General features: G+C 49.1%; 1 protein-coding gene across 2 annotated transcripts in view; it reads right to left on the reverse strand.

Moving 5' to 3' along the window:
• The window catches only part of Ak5 (adenylate kinase 5), a 164,444-nt gene that overhangs the window by 11,136 nt on the left and 131,372 nt on the right, over positions 1-21,936 (reverse strand). For both annotated transcript variants that reach the window (XM_057793433.1, XM_057793432.1), the window contains exons 11-12: positions 7,169-7,332; positions 4,907-5,023 (exon numbers count right to left, since the gene is read on the reverse strand). In XM_057793433.1, the coding sequence (XP_057649416.1) occupies positions 4,907-5,023; positions 7,169-7,332 (281 nt within the window). The remainder of the gene's footprint in view (positions 1-4,906; positions 5,024-7,168; positions 7,333-21,936) is intronic.

Consider the following 21,936-nt stretch of genomic DNA (forward strand, 5'->3'; position numbering starts at 1 on the left):
GTGGAGCCCAGCCTTCTGCGCCCATGAGTCTGTGCCCTGTGATTCTTGAACAGTGGAAGGGGGTAGGAAGGATGCTACCTGCTTTTCGGGGTGAGGTAAGGGCATCCTAAACTGTTTCCATGCTTGAGGTCCCATTGTGCCTGAGTAATTATTACACTACCCCTGTGGTACAAATATATAAAATAGCCGTACAAATTAAACATTTGCTGATAATACATTATGAAGAAATTAATTCTTATACATTTGGTATATAGTTTTACCGTAAGAAACTGCACTGTCTGGTCTTGTGTAATACTTAATATAGGGGAAACCAGCTACTTTCTATGATGTTCAACTACTCTGACATTGCCAAATAGTGAGGAAGTCTCGGTTAGCCACCAGGAGAGACCACGTGAGTAGAAACTCCAGGCTAGTCAGCTGCCAACACATGCCCAGCTTTCCCCAGTAGCTGACTATTACAATCCCGGGGACCTCATGGGAGGATCCCTCCCCCAGCAGAGCCCAGCAAACTGCACAACTATGAGAGATGAAAACAAATTCTTTTAAACCACCTGACTGAATCATTCACTAGAAATCCCACCCATCATCTCAGCATCTTGAACCCCATGAGGATGGTGAGGAGACCACAGGCTGGCTGAGAGGGTTGAATGCAACGCTGCAGGTGTGCTGCTGGGCATGCAGCAGCAGAATCTGCAAAGCAGTAGCTGCTCTCTGCTTCCTTCTGGGGTTGAACTCCCACCTCAGTGTGCAGGTCTCACAGACTCTGCTTCCAGTCCCAAGTCTCACAAACAGAAGGAATGTCCCACAAACGGATGACAGTGACCCCCTGTGAGTCCAGCCTCCCCATCTCCCCATGAATCTCCTAAACTGTCTTGTTGTGTGTCGGCCCCAAAACTGAGAGCCTATTTCCACCTTGTGTGAAGGTCAGAGAGTTGGAGGTTGCTCAAAATCGTTGACAACTGCACGTCCTGAAGAGGATGTGGTGACTTGGTCCTTTTGACATTAAGATGACTCCTACAGGTGGACCTACTCCACCCTGACAGATGGTCAGGATACACAAGCCTACTTCTGCTCCTTCTGTAACTGGAGGTTTAACCTGGGGAGTGGCTGCCTTCAGGATACTCCGTCTAGGGCGACTTCAGTGCCTAAACAACACAATGCTAATGACTTGATGTCTCAAAGTGCTGGAACAATTAACTGCTCGAGTTGTCCTTTGTGTCATGTTAAAGATGTTTGTTGTCTTCCTTCCCCTTTTGTATTGGGTATAAAAGTGTAAGGACAATTAAACATGTGTAATTTCAGTATTCACTGGAACTCCATCCCGGCACTATCCTGTTTTCCGTGTTATTATTATTATTATTATTATTATTATTTTGGTTTTTTCGAGACAGAGTTTCTCTGTAGCTTTGAAGCCTGTCCTGGAACTCTCTTTGAAGACCAGGCTGGCCTCGAACTCAGAGATCCGCCTGTCTCTGCCTCCCTAGTGCTGGGATTAAAGGCGTGCGCCACCACCGCCCGGCCTGTGTTATTATTTTTATCATGCCTTTACTATTTCCCTGATCCCCATGTCCCTACCCTGGCAAGAGGCATTTTTGTTGAAGCTGGTTCCTGACATTGTTGTCCCTGCTATCCCTGTGATGTACCAACTCTACGTCCCTATCCCTGATCCACAAAAGCCATTTCTGTACCGCCACCCCACCAGCATGCCTTGTTCAGGATGCAGGGGGCAGGAAGCCTTGCCACCCCCCTCTGAGGGAAGCACGGTGCATAAGGAACTGAGTGGAGGAATGAGCTAAAGTCTGACCTCTGGAATATAACTCAGCCTTGAACGGGTCATGCTTTTCTGAGGGGTGCTTGTGCCCAAAGGCTGGGTGAGGGAGCAGGAGAGAACGATCCTGGTTCACCAGCAGAGGGCGAGCGTGGGAGGCACTGGTGGTTGAGTTAGCTCTCCCAGTGATTAGCTGCCAGGTCACTCTTGGGATTCATTCAGTCACAAGCAGAGGTTATTTGTATCTAATCTGGAAGCCAGCCATGAAAGGCCACCAGGACCAACTTAAGAGCAGGGAGAGCCGTGGCTTCAACACCCACAACTAGGGTGGTATCGCCAGCACCAGCACACTGTTCCGGACTTGTTAGGCATGCAGCCCTGGCATAGACCTACATTGAACCAGTGCCTGCCTGCATGTTACCAGAATCCATGGTAACACGGATGGTACCATGGTAATGTGGTAACAAGCCTCACAGCGAATTGTCTAGAGCTTCCTGCCAAGTTGTTTCCTTGGACACCAACCGCAAGGCTTGACCTCGCTCTCCTGGATCCTGTACTGTTGCCATGAACACAGCTGGCACAGTAATTATGTCTGGAGTGACCCGAATCACTTACATATTGTTTTCTCAAAATTTTTCTTTGAGAAAAACAGTTGAGAATTTTGTTCCTCTGGAAGAGTAGCAAACCCTCTTAACCTTTGTGCCAGTCCCCTGAACTTTCTCTTAATATTTGAAGATATTGTTTTTTTTCATGGACCTCATACCAAGAGTCTTCTTATTTAAAGTTGAGATGGGCGCTCACACTTCATGTGTGGTTCGTGCACACCTACTTAGTGGACACTGGGATCCGCTGAAGTCATTCTCCTGGCACTATGTAAGGGCCTGACTCTGTAAAGAATAGACATGTCACTTGAAAGTGGCTGGGTGGTGAGGTGGGACACCTCCAGCTAGCGAGGACAGATGAGCTGCTTCTAGCCACCTCTGAAGGCTGACTCAATGGGGTTCTCAGTGGGATGGAATTCCCATACTGAACCTTGAGCCCATGCTGCCTGGGTTCTAGGCAGAGGAGGAGGAAATGATGGACAGGAATATTGAAGGGTTGTGTGGAAAAGTTAGGGGAGTCTCAGTGCCTTGTCTGCGCTCCTGTCCAGCAGCCAGAACCAGGCTGTAGGAACGATGAGCTGTAAGGATGTCAACATGGAAAGACATGGAAAGGCAACAAACCTCTTGGACTGGGACATACTATTACCATCTGTAAACATGTTGGGCTATATCTATAGCAGTCTTGGGGTGCACGTGGCCTGTTGGCTGCTGGTTGGCTATGCCTGCATCTCCTCAGATCCCCACTGGTGCCTGGTGTGGCTTATAACTCCACGGGCATCCATTGTGGGATTTGTCATCAGCCCCGGCTCTAAGGAGTCCAAAGGAAGAACTCAGGCTATAATTTTGTTGTTGCTTTTACCTGGAGAGTAAGAGGGCTGGCATTTACAATATGTCTTATCTCGGAGACCTTGGGGGTTTCAGAAGAATATCCTATTACCTCTGAGCACATCCTGAATGTGCAGGCAGGGCACGGCCTGTGCTGCCACTCTTTCTGCCTCAGCAAAGGCAGCTGTGACATCGTCTGGTGTCACTCAGAGGCCAGCTGCAGTCACCTGCCCATATATTTACTTGTTTTTGCTGCTGTTCTTCTCATTTATTTATGGATGCTGCCATGAGGCCCGGCCACATGAACCCACCACCCCTGTCCACCTTTGCCAAGTGGACCATGAAGCTTTTCTTTGATCCTACTCTTTTAAAAAGATGTATTTAATTTTCATTTTATGTAGTGTGTATGTGTGTGCCTCTTTGCTTCTATGATGAGCGCCTTCTGCTTGCCTGGTGCCCACGGAGGCCAGAGGGGGAGTGGGGTACCCTGTATCTGAGTTACTGGCAATTGTGAGGCCTCACGTTGGGGCTGGGAACCAAATTCAGGTCCTCTATAAAAGCAGCAAGTGTTCCCAACTAGTAAGCCATCTCTCCGACCATGTGACTGTAAATTTAAGAGGGAGATAGGTGTGGAGGGATCCTGAGGGAGGTTAGACCATGCAGGCAAGGGCAGGTGAATCTCCAGGTTTAGCTGCCTTTATCCACATGGCAGTATTAGAAGGGGTGGACCTGGGTACCCCCAAATCTTGGTCCTATCAGCTATGTGACCATAGGCAAGTTACCAAACCTCTCTGTGCTTGATCCATCCCCTTAGTGTGAGGTCTTTCTTTATGCTCTCTACCTGAAAAGGTCACTTCTCTTTAAAAATAGCAACTGAAAGGCTTCGAGGGAAATACTGCAGAGTGCAACAGTAGCCAATCTCCATGGCTTCCTTGTGGATTCTGGCGTCAGTGCCACAAATGCGCCCCCATTCGCCTGGAGTTGCAGTCAAGGTGTCCTATTTACCGCAGGGCTAGTGTTCCCGGGAAGGCCCTGAGCCACTTACCTCATCGGGAGGACATAAGGCTGAGGATGGCATGGGGGGGAGGGGAGGGAGCGGCACACATCTGGATCCTGCCCTCACAGCATCTCCTTCCCTCTCTTCTGTGTAAATACATCCCTGTTCCCCCAGGGTGACTGCCTTTCTTTCTCAGGCAGAGTGCCACCTGCCCGCTACCGGCTCCTCTAGGCTGGGTCTATCAGATACCCTTCCCTTGTCACAGCCATTCAGTGATGAAGGGTGAGAAGGAAACAGTCTCGGGTCTTGTGTGGAACATCCCGCCACCCCTAAAACAGAAATGGTTTTCTGTGAGGCCACAGAAATGGGGACGTTAAGCCTGGAATAGAAGAGACTGGGCCAACATGAAGATGGGAAAATCCAGACTGAACAGAATGAGTCTACAAAGGTAATTCTCCACCTACAGCTCATCTACGAGGGTAGTTAGGTACCTACAGCTCATCTACGAGGGTAGTTAGGTACCTGCAACCTATCTATGAGGGTAGTTCTGCACCTATGACCTGGCCAAGCCTGACCACGACTGACTTCTTGCCCTGTTTTTATATTCCCTCTTTAAAAAAAAAAAGTCTCTGTTATTTCTAATGGAAAGATCTGGTCAGTGTTACTGGGCCAATGAAGGCCTTGAACGTAGGGATAGCGCCAACATCCACTCACCCTCCTTCCAAACTCTTCCCCTTGTTTCACTTCCCGTGGGTAGCCGTCAATCAGGAAGCCCTTGGTGTTTCCCAGGCTAGCCACCATGGCCTCCTTCAGCAGCTCCAGGATGATACCCTACAGCAGAGAGAGCGGTCAGCCCGGGGCCCAGTCACAGCCCCCATCCTCAGACATTCTTCTGCGGAGGGAGGACTGGCCAAGCTTATCGGCAGATCTCCTGGGCCAACCTTCACGAGACATCCTCCCCTCCTGCACCTTTATGTCTGTGGTGTTGGTAGCTATTTCAGTCAGGTCTGGGTCATGGCTCACTTGGTGAGGGGTTCCTTACTGGTCTGTCTGTACTACTGTTTTCTAACTAGGAAGTCTTCAAACACGGCATTTTACACCCCAGGAGACATGCTAGCTCTGTCTCACCCGGCAGCAACTGAACAAACAGGGCATCGTGGCAGATTAGGGGCAAACGAGACACCACTCAGAACATATTCACCCCGATGTCCTCCCAGGAAGCATCATACACATCTTGACATGTGCTCACTTAAGACTGTGAGATTGAAGAACTATTTCTCTAACAACACGATTCCCCATTCAAAAGATGATTTAACCAATGATTGTGGAAACCAAGAATGTGGAGGGAGGCCGGGAGAGCAGCGTGGAGGGAAAAGCCTGTGGAGGAGTAGGGGGGGCTCATTCTCTAGTTTTTAGGAGTCTGAGGGAGTGCAGATGTCGCAGATGTGCCTAGAACCCTTCCCTAAGTAATTGTGAGTTAATTCTTCGTCAGTTTCACCGTGTAATAAGGACAACAGAGTAGATGACAGCTGGAGATAACAGACACAATGAGAGCAGGGCCAGGGGCCAGAGCAGAGCAGGGATTAGTTTTCCCCAGGGTGGCCTCTTTGATGGCTTGTGGCACTTAGGTAGGGCTCTGCCGGAAGCAAATGAGTCAGCTAGAGAATGCATGTGGACATTACTGGGCTGAGGAGCCGGCAGAGGCAGCGCATCCTGACGAGGAGGGAGCTACATGGGAGCCAGCACCGTGAGGGCGATGAGGGGGATGGCGCTGGTATGAAGAGCTTTGAGGATCCGTAGGTCAGAGTGTTTGCTATGAACATGAGGTCCTGAATTCAAATTCCCTAGCGCCTGTACTGAAAGGCTAGGCACAGCAACACATACCAGCAGCCATCCACGGTACTGGGAGGCAGAGACAGGTGGATTCCGAGATCTCCCTGACCACCCAGCCTGGCCAAAAAGTGAGCAGGTTCAGTGAGAGATCCATCTCAAAAACTAGGGTGGGAAACAATAGATGGGAGAAGACACCTAACCTCCTCTGGCCTTGAAACAAACAAACACACACACACACACACACACACACACACACACACACAGAGGTAAATACAATATATGCTGCTATGTAGCTTTCTCCATCTTATACAGCCCATGGCTGTGCTGACTGCTCTTTGTCAACTTGACATCAACCTAGACATACCTGGGAGAAAGAACCTTAACGGAGGAATTGCCTCCACTGTATTGGCCTGTGGGCGTGTCAATGGGACACTCTCTTGTGGATTGATATGGGCAGGCCCAGCCCTAGGTAGAAATATGCTTCTCCTAGCAGGCGAGCCTGGGCTATATAAGAAAGTAGGTTTGAGCAAGCTAGGGAGTAAGCCAGCCAGCAGCGTTCCCCTGTGGTCTGTTTCAGTTCCTACCCATGAACTGTTTCCACCCATAACCTGCTTTTGGTCCTGGTATTTATCCTAGCAATGGAGAGGCTCCTAGGACAAGGGTCCCCCACTCAGAGTACAGTCCTGTCCACAGTCAACCTGTGTCCTCACACCAATGAACCCTGTCAAGATACTCTCCCACGGGCATGCTCACAGAATCGTCTGTCTTCTAGGTGATGCTAGGGTCTGTCATGTGGACAGTTAGCACAGCACAGCACACCACCAGTCCAAGGAGATTTCATTTCCTTGAGCGTTCTTATTTTAGCTTTCCATACCTCCTGCATTTTCAAGATTTTACTCTAAAGCAAGGCTAGATTTGGAAACACAGGTTCCAGGTTGACATTTAAGCGGCTGGCCACGGAAGAGCTTGGAAGGCGAGTGGTTGTCAGCACAGACTGGACCACCTCAGGACTGTCACCACAGAGAATAATAAAAGCTGTTCCTTGGCCCTTAAGCTTTCTCTGTCTTGGTGGTCCAGCCTGCCACAGCAGCCAATGGCTTGACGGCAGGGACAGCAGGGAGAGCAGGGTGGGTCTCTGCTTACCGAGGGCACCAGGTCTCCACGCTCCATGACGTCACGGATCAGTCTGCTTCTTTCTGACTCTGAGGCCAGTTCCTGGCGCAGGAGCTCTCCAGTAGAGAGCTGAGTGAATCCGTATTTTTCTGCCAGTTTCTCACACTGGGTGCCTTTGCCGGAGCCAGGGCCACCTTAGGAAGGAGACATGTCAGGCATACATCTCAAGTCCACTGCCTCCTTTTTGGGGGACATAATTATTTTTTCTAGTGGATATTCATTGTATAAAATAATGGTTTCCTAATGACATTTCATGTATGTTTACCATATACTCTGCTCACTCACCCACAGCCCCTCACAGCCCTGCAACACCAGACCCCTCCTCTTCCCAAATGACCAACTTTCTATTTGCATGTTATGTATGCATGTGCGATCTAGATTCTGTGGAGGAGACACAATGACTGCATGTATTGGTGTCTTCATTTCTTTTGTGTGTGCATGTTCATGTGTATGAAGGTGCATGTATGTGTCCATGCTTCCAGAGGTCAGAGGACAACCCCGGAATCATGTTCAGGAAAGTGTCTCCCTTGCATTTTAGACAGGCTCTCTCACTGATCTGGAGATTCACTGGTCTAGAACTCACCAAGTAAACTAGGTTGGCTGCACTGTAAGCCACAGGGATTGCCCTGCTCCCCTCTCCGCAGTGCTAGAATTCTGAGCACATGACACCTGGCTTTTCTCCCATTATGAATCGTTTGTGTGCTTACACGTGCAATGGTGCACGCATGGAGGTCAAAGTACAACTTTTGGAGTCAGCTCTCTCCTACCAGGTGGGTTCTGGGGGCTGAAGCTTTGTGGCAGGGGCCTTCATCTGCTGAACTTGTCAGTCCTCCAGACTTTTAAGATTTATTTTTATTTTATGTGTATAGGTACTTGCCTACATGTGTATCTGTTTATTGTGTGCATGCCTGGTACCTATGGGTCCAGAAGACAGTGTCATATTCCCTGAATCTGGAGTTATGGGTGGCTGGGGTTGAGAATTGAACCTGGAACCTTGGAAGAGCATCTAGTGCTCTTAACCACTGAGCCATCTCTCTGGCCCCACCCCTGGCTTTTTTCTATTCTGGAGACTGGACTCAGGTCCTTGTGCTATCCAGGTAAGCACATTCCTGGCCCTCAGCCCATCACATTTTCTCCGCTGGTGAGCTTCTGGACGGGCTTCATGCCCTGTCTATATGGACAGTGCAGCAGCTCATTTGGCATTGGGGTCATTTGGTTCGCTCGCCTGTACACTTCAGAATGGATGCCCAAGAGTGACATGGCTGGCCACGAGTATCTCCAGCTTCCGTTTGGTGATTTTGCTGTTGTCACCACGGGCTAAGCTGTAGTATTTCCTTCACCAGACATGTACAGGAGCCTTATGACATTCAGCATTGTGCTGGGACCTACGGATACACGCACACAGTGTGGAACATGGGCCAGTCCTGAAACAGGTAGCTTTCTGTGGAGTGGCGGGGGCTGGGGCATGCACAGCAGCTGTGAGCAGGGGCAGGTGCTGAGCGGGAGGAACTCAGCCTGCTCCAGGGCCCGGAAACAGGAGCATCCACACTTCTCCTGAACCACGGGACCTCCAGAGCACAATATCCTACACTTAGTGAATTCTTAAGAAACCCTGCCTATTCATTCAAAACATATTGCTGGTAGCTTATGGCTTCAAATATTTGTAACCCTGTAGAAGAGCTGTCAGAGAAGCCTGAAGAGCGTGTGGAGTGTGAGGGTGGCCAGTGTCTCACCACTCTAGAGCACTCCAGCGTCCCTGCTGCACACGGTTCCATCCGCAGACCCAGACCGCCTTTGACTTGGAGTGCAAGCACACCCGTGGACCCAACAGCGTCCTTGAAATCCAACAGTCAGAGCCCCATATTCCTCTTCTGGTCACTGTCAATGTGGAACAGTCCCCCGGGCTTCTTTGACACCTTTTAGGTTCTCCCTCAATGAATGTTTTCTATTTTTCAAGCTGTTAATAATTCTGAGTATCTGGCCCTAGCGCTGGTGGCACACACCACAGCACTCAGGAGGCAGAGGCAGGCGGATCTCTGTGAGTTTGAGGCCAACCTGGTCTACAAGAGCTAGTTCTAGGACAGGTTCCAGAGCTACAGAGAAACCCTGTCTCGAAAAACCAATAAATAAATAAAATTATGAGTATCTGCCCTATTGGCTTGAATATTACATTTGACTCTTTCCCCACCCTTCCCCAAGTTTAGCTAGTTGCCAAGTTGGAATATTTTACATCTAAAACAATAGCTAATCTTTAATAAATACCCATGGCCCCAGTCACTACTCAACCCTTCTATGCATCAATTTAGAATAGCAGAAGAGGCAGGCATTGTGATAATGTCCATTATACAGGTGGGAAAATAGAGGCAGAGAGAGGTTAACTCCCTTGCAGGTGTAATAGGCTCTAACCTGGACTTTGCAGCTGGGGCTCTGCTTGGCAGAGGTGGCCCTTCTCCCCCCACTGGGGCCACCTTTTGTCTCCTGATGCTATCAGCCTAGGAAGAGTACGGCCTTCCTTCAGTCCCTGCTCACAGGATGGGTGAGGCTCTAGAGTGTACAGAGCCTGCTGCCGTGAGAGTCTACCCGAGAGCATGGCATCCTCCGGCTCCTGAGTGGCCAGTGCTGCCCCATGCCCCGCGAAGCAAAGCACAAAGCTGGGGCGGTGGCACTTGGGTCCTTCAGCCTCTTGCCCTACTTTCCCTCTTCCACCTGTTCCTTTCTAGGCCCTTAAAAAAACTGATAAAAAATTAAAAGTAACCTTTTGATGCATCAAAGAAAGCCAGCGGGGCTGTTCCCCATTGATGGTGACCAGAAGAGGAATGTGGGGCTCTGAATGAGTTTGCTGGCTTTCGAGGACACTGTTGGGTCCATAAGGATATTCCACTGCAAGTCAAAGGCGGTCTGTGTGTGTGGGGGGGGAACTCTGGTCCCGTGTGTAGCAGGGACGCTGGAGTGCTCTAGAGTGAAGAGACACGGGCCACCCTCACACTCCACACGCTCTTCAGGCTTCTCTGACAGCTCTTCTGTGTCTTTACGAGTCTTTTAAAACTGGTTCCTTCTAGAGGACCTTGCAGCATTCACTCTTCCTGATTCAGCTTCAGACACCAGGACCTTTCTCTTCTTTCTATTCCCTAGCTTTTAGAGAAAATTTAAACTATATTTACGTTATTTGGGGTGTGTGTGTGTGTGTGTGTGTGTGTGTGTGAATAACTGGTGCTCATTCATGTCTCCTAACTGCAGCTTCCTGAGAAGGAAATATTTGAAATAAAAATGCAAAACACCATTGAGAGTCTAGCCTGAATCCCGGCTCTCTGGGCAGTGGAACTCGCTACTAAGGGATGCCAGCGCCTGACCCACTTTAGCGGAAGGGCTTCTCAAGCTCCCTTCCTTGCTGTGACAGACAAGCCAGGAAGGATTCACGTGTTCTGTCATCTGCTCATCCAGAGAGCTGCTGGAAGCCAAGGGCGGGAGGTTCAGACACCTCCACAGTACTGCACAGAGGGCCCAAACATACTAGGAAACCAGCAATTACAGAAGGTAGCAGAAACGAGACAGACCCCCCCCCCGAGGAGCAGCTGTCCCCTAATGCCAGAGCGCTGCCCCAAGCAGGGACTCTTGCTTCCAGCTGTAATAGGAAGGGAGAGCGTGGGGACGAGAGAGGACACTCAGAGGAAGAAGTGCTTCCAGGTAAATGACTAAGGGGAGTTCTCAGCTGAGCTGGGGGGTTGTGTTTACCTGGAAGCGCTTTTCCCAGGACAGCTGGTGGCTGGCCACGTGGGGAAGATATTTTACGACTTAGCTTCCAAGGCAGACACTGTGTTCCAATTATTTTCTCCTTCAGCCTTCTACTAACATGACTATTACAGGTTTGCCCTTCTGAAATGTTATTTAATAAATCTTGACACAAAGGCAATTAAAAGGCTCCATCTCGAATTAACAACAGCTGTGTGCAGGGGCGCTCGCTGCCCCAGTTAGAAGCCTTCCGTGGCAGCAACAGCTGCGGATTCTTAGCATTTTTGGGCCGAACGGTGCAGGCAGTGTGGAATTTTAAGTAACCTGTACAATGGCATGATTCTTCCCTTGGCTCCAAACTGGGGAACAATCTGATTTTCTCACTGTAAAAGCAGCACAAAATCTGCTAGGGGCTGCATGGCTTTTCATCCTGTCTCTAATATCAAAGTCCTAACGTAACACTTTTAAGTAAAGAGGGGCTTGGTGTCCCTCTAGGATAATTTGATACATGGGACATAATTCTTCTGAAGAACCCTGTCTCAGAGCTAAGGGCCTATGCTCTCCAATGGCCGGGTGACTGATAAAGACAAGGGGCTGCCGCAATTGCCGCCCCCTCACTGACTTGTAGCCCACGGTTACTGTAGGCTCTTGCCCCTAGTAGACCCTTACGCAGCCCCATGTGGTATGATTTAGAGTCTAAATGAGATCCCATTTTGAAGGTAAAAAGAACAGAAAATCCTTACTTTCAATCTCAAGTGGGATTTTAAAGGATTGGGCTGTTGAATTCTCCATGTGAACCTCAAGTTGCACTGATGGAACAGAGCTCAGGGGCCCTGAGCCTGGTTTTCCACTCCGTCTCCGTCTGTCGCTCTCCAGAAGTCGCCGAGTGAGCGCTGTTCCTCGGACCTGGTGCTCTTCGGGCAAGCCCTGTTCCAGTTTTCATGACCTTGCCTTAGATGCAGCTCCTGGACCCTCAGCCTCAGATCCAAGGACTGGATCCCAAGCAACTCTTGCTGCTCCCTGGCTTTAGGTAGGGTGGGAGGAGTCAGCAAAGCTGGCAGGGATAGCATTTGCTGATCAGGGCCTGGAAATCGCGGGCAGATGAAGACAATCGGCTGATAAGCCCCTGCATCCCCGAGGTGGAGGAGCACGTGCCCTCAGCGTGGGTGACTTAGGGCTGTTTCCACAGTCATGGTGCTGAGCTGGGCACGCACTGCTGTTTCTGTTCTCACCACCTGATGCTTTATCTGCCATCTTGTGGATCAGTGGGGTTATTTAAAAAGCCGGATCACAGATTTGCGTGAACTCACAGTCAATATTAGAAACACATTTCCACAAAACATGATAACTTATTTCCCCACCAAGTGGAAATGACAGACGTCATCTAGGCCATTTAGTCCAGGGATACTACGAGGTTCATCTTTTATGAAGAGTATCAGATTCATAGTTTTATACATTTACAGTTACATGTGTAGCTGACATGGGGTGGACATTTTAGATTTTGAGCATGAGGACCTCATGTAGTCCAGGCTGGCCTTGAACATGATGTAGCCAAGGATGATTCTGAACTTCTGGTGCTCCAGCCTCCACCTCTCAAGTGGTGTGATTACTGGTATCCACCCCAGTATCCAGTTTATTTGGTGCCAAGGACTGAACACAGCTCCACGGGCTCCGAGGAAGCCCTGTACCAGGGGAACACAGCTCCACGGGCTCCGAGGAAGCCCTGTACCAGGGGAACACAGCTCCACGGGCTCCGAGGAAGCTCTGTACCAGGGGAACACAGCTCCACGGGCTCCGAGGAAGCCCTGTACCAGGGGAACACAGCTCCACGGGCTCCGAGGAAGCCCTGTACCAGGGGAACACAGCCCCAAGCATAGTGTGCTAGGCTGACGTTGTGTTGTGTACTGTTAGCTCTTGACTAAGTAGAAGGCACCTGGGAACCAATGTCCACGGTTGTCTTCTGACAACACACGTGTGCACGTGTACACACGCGCGCACACACCGATCTCAGTGCTAACACGGCACAATTTTACAATGTCTAGACATAACTTACAAATTGTGGTACTGTTTTCCACATCTTTAAAGACGAACAGTCTTTGCAATTGCAGTTTTGAGAGTATTAAGTATGTTTTGCAAATCAGTCTGTACTATTCTCAAGTAATCTGTTTGTTGCTGTTTTTCTTCAAAAACCCACCCACTCCTGCCCTTGAAATCCTCCTCTCTACATTAAAATGGTCTCAGCCCTGAGCTCATGTTTTTGTGACTGAATGATTCCTTTCAGAGAAAAGCTATAATGCCTCTTACTGTAAGCTGACCGCCCAGGAACGACGGAGCCAGCTGGGACCCACAAGGCACTTGAAGCCTCCGGTAGCTAACGGGAGTGCTTTGGCAGGCCTAGCTTCAGTGTGCTATTGCTGGGAGCCAATGTTATGGGGCCCGGAGCGAGTAAGAAGCCCACATCTCTATACTAGTCAACATTTCTGTTAGCGCTGGGAGCCTTTGACAGGTGTTTTGGAGGAGTTGTTGACGTACGCCAGTGTATAAGTCCAGCTGTGGGTCATATAAGAACTTTAAGAGGGACCAGAACCCTGAGAACAACAGACATACTTCCTTATTATTATGGCCTGGCATCTAGGAGGTACTTGGCAACTGTTGTATCAGGAACAGTGACTCTCTAGGCCAGGCAGCCCTGTGTATGGTGCTGGGGTCAATGGGCCTGGTCCCAGGCCTTGGTTTAGACTTGCTGAGTGGTTGGAAGAGAACTGACTTGTCCCCTCTCTGAGGCCACAGGACTTCTACATCCTGACTCTAACAGTCATTGATACCATTACACAAGGAAAGTAAATGAGAAAGCCCTGACCCCCGTGACATGCTAACAACCATGCTGCCTCCATGGCCTGGCTTCCTGGACTGTGAACTGGGACTGGATTTCATGACGGGATCCCTATTTGGGGCTGTGTTACCCCACAATATCCCAGCCCATGGAAGGCTTTTTAATCCTGACCTGCTACAGTTAGGTCTGGAATATTCTCTAAAGGCCCATGTATGTGGGAAAGGCTTTGGTGCTCAGCTTGGCACAGTGGGAGGCTTAGGTCTTGAGGGCTGAGCCCTGAAGGGGACTGGGCTGCTGGTTCATTTGTTTTCTCTCTCACGACCTGGCCAGGAGGTGAGTGGTTCTGCTGTCATGCGATCTCACCTCAGCACACTAGGCAGGCACGCTACTACTGTGGCCTTAACCCATTTCTCCAGCTTCGCGTTTGGCTGCCCAGCTCTTCTCTTTGCTACAGAACCGTCAGAGTCTTCTCAGTAGGGGCCCCATCAACATGGTTCCTCAGGGAACAACCAAGAAACTTAGTGTTAGGGAAAAAAAATTCCCCACCAGGATGGAAACCTCTAAACGCCTGCAGCTGGTGCCTCCTGGACACCCAAATTTTTAGAAGACTCTCCAGGAAAAGGAAGCAGGTGTTGACAAGTGACTCTGAAATGTCTAAGAGTTAAAGAAACATGGAGGGGCAGTCAGAAGCGCAGACCCGTGGGAAGCAGTCGCTCGCTAAACGTGACCAGTAGAACGAAGCTGACGGGCGCCCGAGCTTATTGTAAAGATGCTTCCAACTCTTTTGGAAGCCTGAAATTTCTCATTATTAAAAAAGATAACCACCAGAACACATTCCCCAGGTGATTCCAGGATGGGCCGGACTGGGAGCTTCTAGACCAGATGAGCAAGAAGCGGTCTGCTGTGATCTCCCAGGGGTGCCTGGGGCTGTGCTGCTCTTTCTCTTCGTATTTACAGTGTAATAACGCTGGGATAATGGCTCCGTGGCGAATGAGCAACTGTTATGACAGTTAATAAAGTCCTCAGCGCCTTATTAAATGCTCGGCCATTCCTCTCACAGCCGATGGGAGGAACTGCTGGTGTTCTCTGTCGGGCTGGGGGGAAGGCAGTAAGACTGGGGGTTCAGAGGCGTGCCTGAGAGTCCCTGAATGCCACCCAGAAGAAAGTCTCCATTTCGTCATGCTTTTTGGCTTTCCGTGTCAGCTAAGAAATGTCTGCTTTGTTTGTAATAGGTCGTGTAATGTTCTTAACAGCATTTAAAGCAGGTGCTCTTTAAAACTCTAACAGAACACTATGCTGAGAGCCACAGGTGTTTTGCTTGCTACCGCTAGGTGCTGTAGGACCCCCACCTGTAGGACCCTCTGGAGTTCACACACACACCACACAGTCCTGTGTCAGTCAGGGTGGTGCCAGGTTTTAACCACAGACCCACAGATTTGCCGTAAGAAACACATCCACGAAAGGAGGTTTGTCGTGACACCAAACATGAGCCGCCATTTAACAATCACCTTTAATGAACGACTTCATGGTTTTACATCTTAAATTGGGTCACGTGATCTGGCTGGACCGTTTGCTAGTAAACTCCATTGACCTTCACTCTGACAAGTCAGCGATTGTTCAGTTCTGCCAAAACTGAGCACTGTCATAGAGAGACGTGACATATCTCATTAAAGCAGAACCTGGAAGGGGGACATTTACATGCAAAGTCAAAGAGGGTTCAAGAGGCAGGCAGATCTCTGTGAGGCCTGTGCCAGCTTGGGCTATACAAAGAGTTTCAGGCAAGCCAGGGCTGCACACGTGCCACACACACACACCCCTCAGGAAACTGAGGCACTCGTTGAAATTAGCCTGGTGAATTCCTGCAGTAGAGCACAAGGGGCATTCAGCGTTCTGTTGACTACACTCAGTTGTTAGCGCAGGCTCAGGTGAGACTAGGCCAGCATTTTAGTCAGTGTTACGGGGCTTCCAGAAGGACCTCAGTCAGGGGGAGAGGGCAACAAGTGTGAGGTCAGTCCTTGTTGTGCCTGGCAAGCACATATACTGTTTTTTTTTCTTTCTTGAACTATTCTTGCTATTCCCAATGACCATGAAGTCCGCAGTACTGCTTTCTTGGAGGAAATCATTAAAAACTTGAAGAAGAATGGAAGAATGGAGGAAAGAGAAAGAAGCTTGGTTGCATCATGCAGTATTCCAAGGACAGGCTCGCGTTCTTTTGAATTGCAGTCTTTTGCAGAGATTCTCATTAACTTTGTTTGAGTCAATGAAGAAAGAGTGCATGCCGCTCCCACTAGACATGGCATCCAATCGCAGTGTAAAGTCTATGCCACTGGGTTCTCTCTGGGGACACAACGCCCACATTAGAGAAATGTCTCAGCTGGCGATGCATTCAAGGGCTGTCTTGGCAAGTACTACAATGTCCGTTTACCTTTTCTCCCCAAATGGCAAGGTGTTTGAAGAGACAGGTGCTGGGGCCAAGGCAGAGTGATGGAGGCATTCAATATCTGCGCACTTTCACAGAGGGAAGAGTGTGAGTGTGTGTATGTGTGTGTGTGTCTTCAGCTAGACCCGGTCAGATGGAAACTTACTTCTTTATGGCAACCCAGCTTCCTTGGCCAGGGGACTCGTAGCCGGGTACAGGGTACAATGGCACAGATCTATTACCCAAGCATTCAGGAAGCTGTGGCAGGAGGATTGGATTAAGTCTGAGACCAGGCTGGGCTATGAAGCCTTATCTTACAAACCAAAGCCACAGCAAGAAGGGAATCAATTGTGGGAAGTGGATTGCTTGACTCTGAAGGCCAAGAGGTCCCACGGTGGCCATCTCAAATCAGACTCAGGGAAACTGACGGCGTTGAGTTAAGCCCTAATGTCGAAGAAGCTGGAGTCCTCTCAGGGTGCTGACAATTTGATTGTCTAGGTGGATGTTTAAGTTCTAGAGTCTGAAGGCTGAAGAGCCTGGAGCTGTGAAGTCCAAGTGAGGGTAGATGCATTCCTACTCCCGAAGTGATAGAGAATCCCCCCACTTCTTCTGTGTTTCACTCCTCCCTACTCCCCCGACCCCCGGCACCACAGACCGAATGGTGCTCACCCATATTGGTGAGGTCCAGTCTACCTTATTTGGTCCAGGGATTCAAATGGAGTTCTCGCTTGGAAAAGAACTCAAACCACACCCAGAATCCACGCTTTGCCCACTGTCTGGGTAACACATAACCCAGTCAAGTGGGCACAAAATTGCCCATTGCTTGGCTCTTGTGCTGTCTGCTCTCCTCCCTGTTTCTCCCCTTCAACCCTCTGCAACTGTGTTTTCACAGCCAAAGCTGCCAAACATCAGGGGACCCTCCCCTCCGAGATGCCTGAACCCAAAGGCTCTCTTTTGGTCCCATGCACCATCTCCCCCCTCAATTCCCTGTAGCTGCTGGTTCCCTGAGTCTGCTCCACAGACACTGGGGGGTCCTTACTTGCACTGTAATTCTAAGGTGTTGTTTGCTTTCCATGGACGGCAGAGGCAAGGAGTAGAACGACTGGATCAAAGTCTCAGAATCCAGCTGAACTAGCCATTCTAGGCTCCTTTAATTTTCCCTACATTCATTCATTTAGAATGTATGCACGCATGCCACGGCATGTGTGTGCGGGTCAGAGGACAACCTGTAAGAGTGAGTTCTCTTCTGCCATGTAGGCTTCAGGGATCAAAGTCCAGTCCTCAAGCTTGGTGGCAAGTAATCACCTTAGCAGTGAGCTGTCTCACTGGTCCATGTTTTGACCACAGTGTTCTTGAATTAATATCACTTAAGGACACTTCAGTGAAGCAAAAAAAATTAATAATAATTAAAAATAATTACCCTTAAGTATGCATTATTAATTCTTTAAAGATAGATTTTCACTATGCAGCCCTGGCTGGCCTGAAATTTGATACAGAACAGGCTGGCCACAAACTGAGAGTTCCCCCGGCCTCCACCTCCTGAGTGCTGGGTCTAAGGACTGGCATTGCCTTACCCTGTTTATTTTACTAAGTGGGACATGCTCATAAAGCTGTTGGGCCTGCAGAGGAATAACTGTTTCCTGGAGGAAGGGCTTGAGTGCTGAACTAGCTGCCTTTTTAACTCAATGCCATTCCTGATGCCTCCTTCCAAGGTGCTATCCAGGCCCAGATACTGAGATCAGGTAAGATGAGCTTCCCCACGGCAGTGTGGCTGTAGCTCTCTTTACTTCTGGAGGAGCCAGCTATGACTTGTCAGGCTCCAGTGTCTGGCAAACATGTTTTAGAAGGTGAAAAAAGCCTGCCACTGCGAGGGAAACAACTGATAGTGTTTCTTGACAACACGAGAGCGTTTCAAGCCCCCATCCCACTCAAACATATACTATTTTCTAATTCATCGTTTATCTTTCTGCCTTCCTGGGAAATGAAGGCTGGAAATGGTATCCTGTCCCTTGTCTGGGCACAAGCGTTCCATAAAGTGACTCTGGAGTGCTCTCTCTAGCGCCTGCCTGTGTCAGGGGCTAAAGGGAAGCTGCTTTCTCTCACCATGAGGGGGAATTGGAAAGCTTCGAATCGTTTTCTATTAGATGTGAATAGATTCATGAGCTGATGAAACCAACATATTCGTGCCGGTCCCCAAGCAGATACTCCTGAAAGGCAATTCAGAGTTCTTCCATAACAGGGAACAACGCAAAGACAATGGGGTTACAATGAAGTCAAAGCAATTGTAAATTATTGAATTTTAGGAAAAGCTCTCAGTTCTCTAGGAAGAGAAATAACACTATGCGCAGTGGCTAAACAGGCATATAATAACACAGAATCTTATCTGAATATCTCTCAAAGGTGACGCTAGTTAGGCTTTGGCATTGCTATGACAAAAGACCCGCGAAAAGCAGCTTGAACGACGGAAGAGGGGTTGTGGCTCATGGTTCTGAGGAGTTGCTCTATCACGGCTGTGAGAGCATGGTAGGGCTAAACAGTTCTCCGTATGGCAGCCAAGAAGCAGCGAGAAAAGGAACAGGAAGTGGTTGGACATGACCTATCCCCAGAGCAGGTCCCCGTGAACTCCTTCCTCCAAGGTCCCAGCTCCTACACTGTCACCCTCCCCCGATAATGTCATCTTCTTATGACTTAAACAATGGATCAGTAATTCCACCGATTAGGTCAGAGATCTCATGGTCTAACAATCCTCTTTGGAGACCCCTCCCGGACGTAGCTAGAGGTATTTATTAACCCAATTAAGTTGGCCATCAAGATTGCCATCACAATACTTAAACACAGTTCCCCACAGCACCAGTGCCAACATAAACAAGGCCATCTGTGTCCTGACACTCTGGAAGCTGCAGCACCGAGTGGTGGCCCCATCGTTATGCCATTAGCGTCGCCTCTCACGCGATTAGCCAGATGTGTTTTCCAAACACGGATAGCACGCCTATCAAGGCTTTGGGTGAGTCAGTGTGAACTCAGATTACAGGATGCTTTGGGCATAGACAGAAGTGAAAAGCGGAGAAGGGAAAATGAAGCCAAACGAGATTGGGCAATAGCAGATACTACTCAAGAGAAGGAGGGAAGGAGGAAGAAGAGTCATAGAAGAGGCTATTAAAGTGGTAGCCACGCAGTGGTGGGACACAGAGATGCTCTTTGAAGCACATTCGCCAAATGCTTCCCTACTCAGCTGGGCCATCTTGTGTGAGCAAAGCTTCCTGAGTCATGTATGGGACAATCCAAAGCCTGTGGAGTCTCCACAGACTCCTGTGGGCTGCTTGCTTGACCTGAGGGGAGAGCATCTGTGTCCTTAGAAAAGGTATTTCTCTACAAACACAGGACTGCTCTCCTCAGGAATGGAATGGTGATATTCACACAGAAGTCGGCAGTCAGCTAAGTTTATCCTTGGTGGGGAGGGAACACGGGGCCTGAAGTTCCTCCCACTGGGATAGAGGAGAGTATTCCTACCTGCTGGCAGTAGCTCAGGTCTCAAGGCCTAAGGGGCCGGATTCTCCCTAGGCCTAAGCCTAAGCCTTAGGGGAAGTCAGTGCCCTCAGTGAGAGGTTGTGTAACAGCAAGGGAGGGGTATCACAGAGGCTCCGAATTAACATGAACACTCTCCCTCACAGCCCCAGCCCCAGCAACGTGCCTGCCAGTTCCAGCCCAGGAATCCTGATTGCTGTGTCGGTTGTTATGGAAACAGACCACACTACTTCCTGAAGAATTCATTATTCCAACAATCTATTTTTTTTTTCACTAGTTATAGGCCCCCGAAACGAACGGTTCGTACGCCAGGGACAAGGAGCTCCGAGGAGCAAAGTTGGTGGCTAGCAGAGACTTCTAGGAGCAGGAAGTGAAGGCCACCTTGGATGATAGTGAAACAGACTGACGAGGAGGCCAGCTCAGGAGACAAGATGGTGCAGACAGAGCTGGAGTCTAAGAGAGACCTGGGGACGTAGCAGCAAGGACACGGGGGCCAGCCAGCATATAGTGATGAGGACAGTCTGTCAGGGGCTGTCCATTCTTCAGGGGCCAAAGGTACTCGAACACAGGAAGAGTGTTTGGAATATTAGCTCTGTTTCGAGCGTAGACATGAACATGTCCTCCTAGGTGTGGCCAATCTGCAGTTCTATGATTGCTCTGACTGGTTGTAACCTGCACAATTCAGGAGTCTTCTTTTTTCTTGAGACAGGGTTTCCTGTAGTTCAGGCTGTCCACACAGCCCTTTTGTAGTCAAAGATGACCTCATGGTTTGGGAGGCCCTTCTGTCTATGTGTTGCTTTTATTGATTAATGAATGAAGAAACTGCCTTGGCCTGTTGATAAGGCAGAATTTAGGCAGGAAAAATTGGACTCAATGTTGGGAGAAGGAAGGCAGAGAGAAAGAGACGCCATGGATCCGCCGTTGGAGATAGAGGTGCTGAAACTTTGCTGGTAGGCCATGACCTTGTGGCTATATACAGATTAGTGGAGATGGGTTAAATTAATATGTAAGAGTTAGCCAATAAGAAGTGAGACCTAATGGGTCAAGCAGTGATTTAATTAATACAGCTTCTGTGTGATTATTTCGGGGCTAAGCTAGCCAGGTGGCCGGGAAGAACAAGCAGCCCCTGTCCTACAGCCTCGACCTTTTGGTCCTCTCTCTGCCTTCAGTGTTGGGGGCTGAACCAGGGCCTCATGTGTGCTAGGCAAGCACTCAACCCATTGAGCCAGACCTCCCGCCCACTAATCTTCTGTAGACAGAACCATGTTTGTACCATTGACATCTTGTGGCTCTTACTAAAATTCACCCAAACGGTTCTCCCTGTGCCTTCATGTTCTCAGGGACTTCACGACTTTGAACAGACCCGTGATAATATAGCCAGTCTGCTGTTTGTCACGGGGGTATTTAGAACCTAGGCCTTATTTTAATAGATGCCTTAGAAAAAGAGAATCCAATTCCCTCTATCACAGTGGCTTTGTCCCTTCTGTCAAAACAGTGAATTGTTTTAGTTTTCCAAGCAGAGCAGTGGCTGACCAGTAAGTAGAAAAACAGGAGATATTGGTCAGATGCAAGAAAATTCTTGTGTTCAGAGAAAGAGGGTCTGAGGGCTCTCGTGTTCAGTCTCGCTGTCTATGGTTCCACACTGTGTTCTTTGAGTCTCCAAAGGGCAAAGGGTTTTGCAACAGGTGAACCAAGGTCTTCAGTTATGCCATAGACAGAGGCAACATTGCATTTTCTAGGCATAAACTATGAGACAGAGCAGTGAGAAAATTGGAAATAATATTTCCAGAGGTGGTAATGACAACCAGAAGCCGGGCTGTATTATGGTTACAAGCTTTTGGGGATCACATTATTAAAGCAACATGGTAATGAAGGATTCCTACTGCAGGCATCTAGATATCAACCTTAAGGGCGCTCTCCTTCCCCCAATTTGCCTTCTAATATAAAATATGAGCAGAGACTAGAATTTATTACAGTATATGCCTAGAACACAGCTTGTTAAAGTTTTAGTAAGCCATACGCAGGACCAAGAAATATACTTTTACTTCCTAAGAAAAATACAAAACAAGAACAGAAGAACTGAGCTAAGGACCACCAGAGGCCAACAAAGGAGCCCCAGCAAGACTGAATTCCGTCATTCTCATGAACTCTCATGGGCACATGCTGTCCTCAGCTAGAGTTTCCCTTCGGCCACCTCCCATGAGGCCCTTCACCAGCTCCTAGTTCTGCGTC

The sequence above is a fragment of the Chionomys nivalis genome, chromosome 18 (genome assembly GCF_950005125.1).
Source record: "Chionomys nivalis chromosome 18, mChiNiv1.1, whole genome shotgun sequence".
Classification (NCBI taxonomy): domain Eukaryota; kingdom Metazoa; phylum Chordata; class Mammalia; order Rodentia; family Cricetidae; genus Chionomys; species Chionomys nivalis.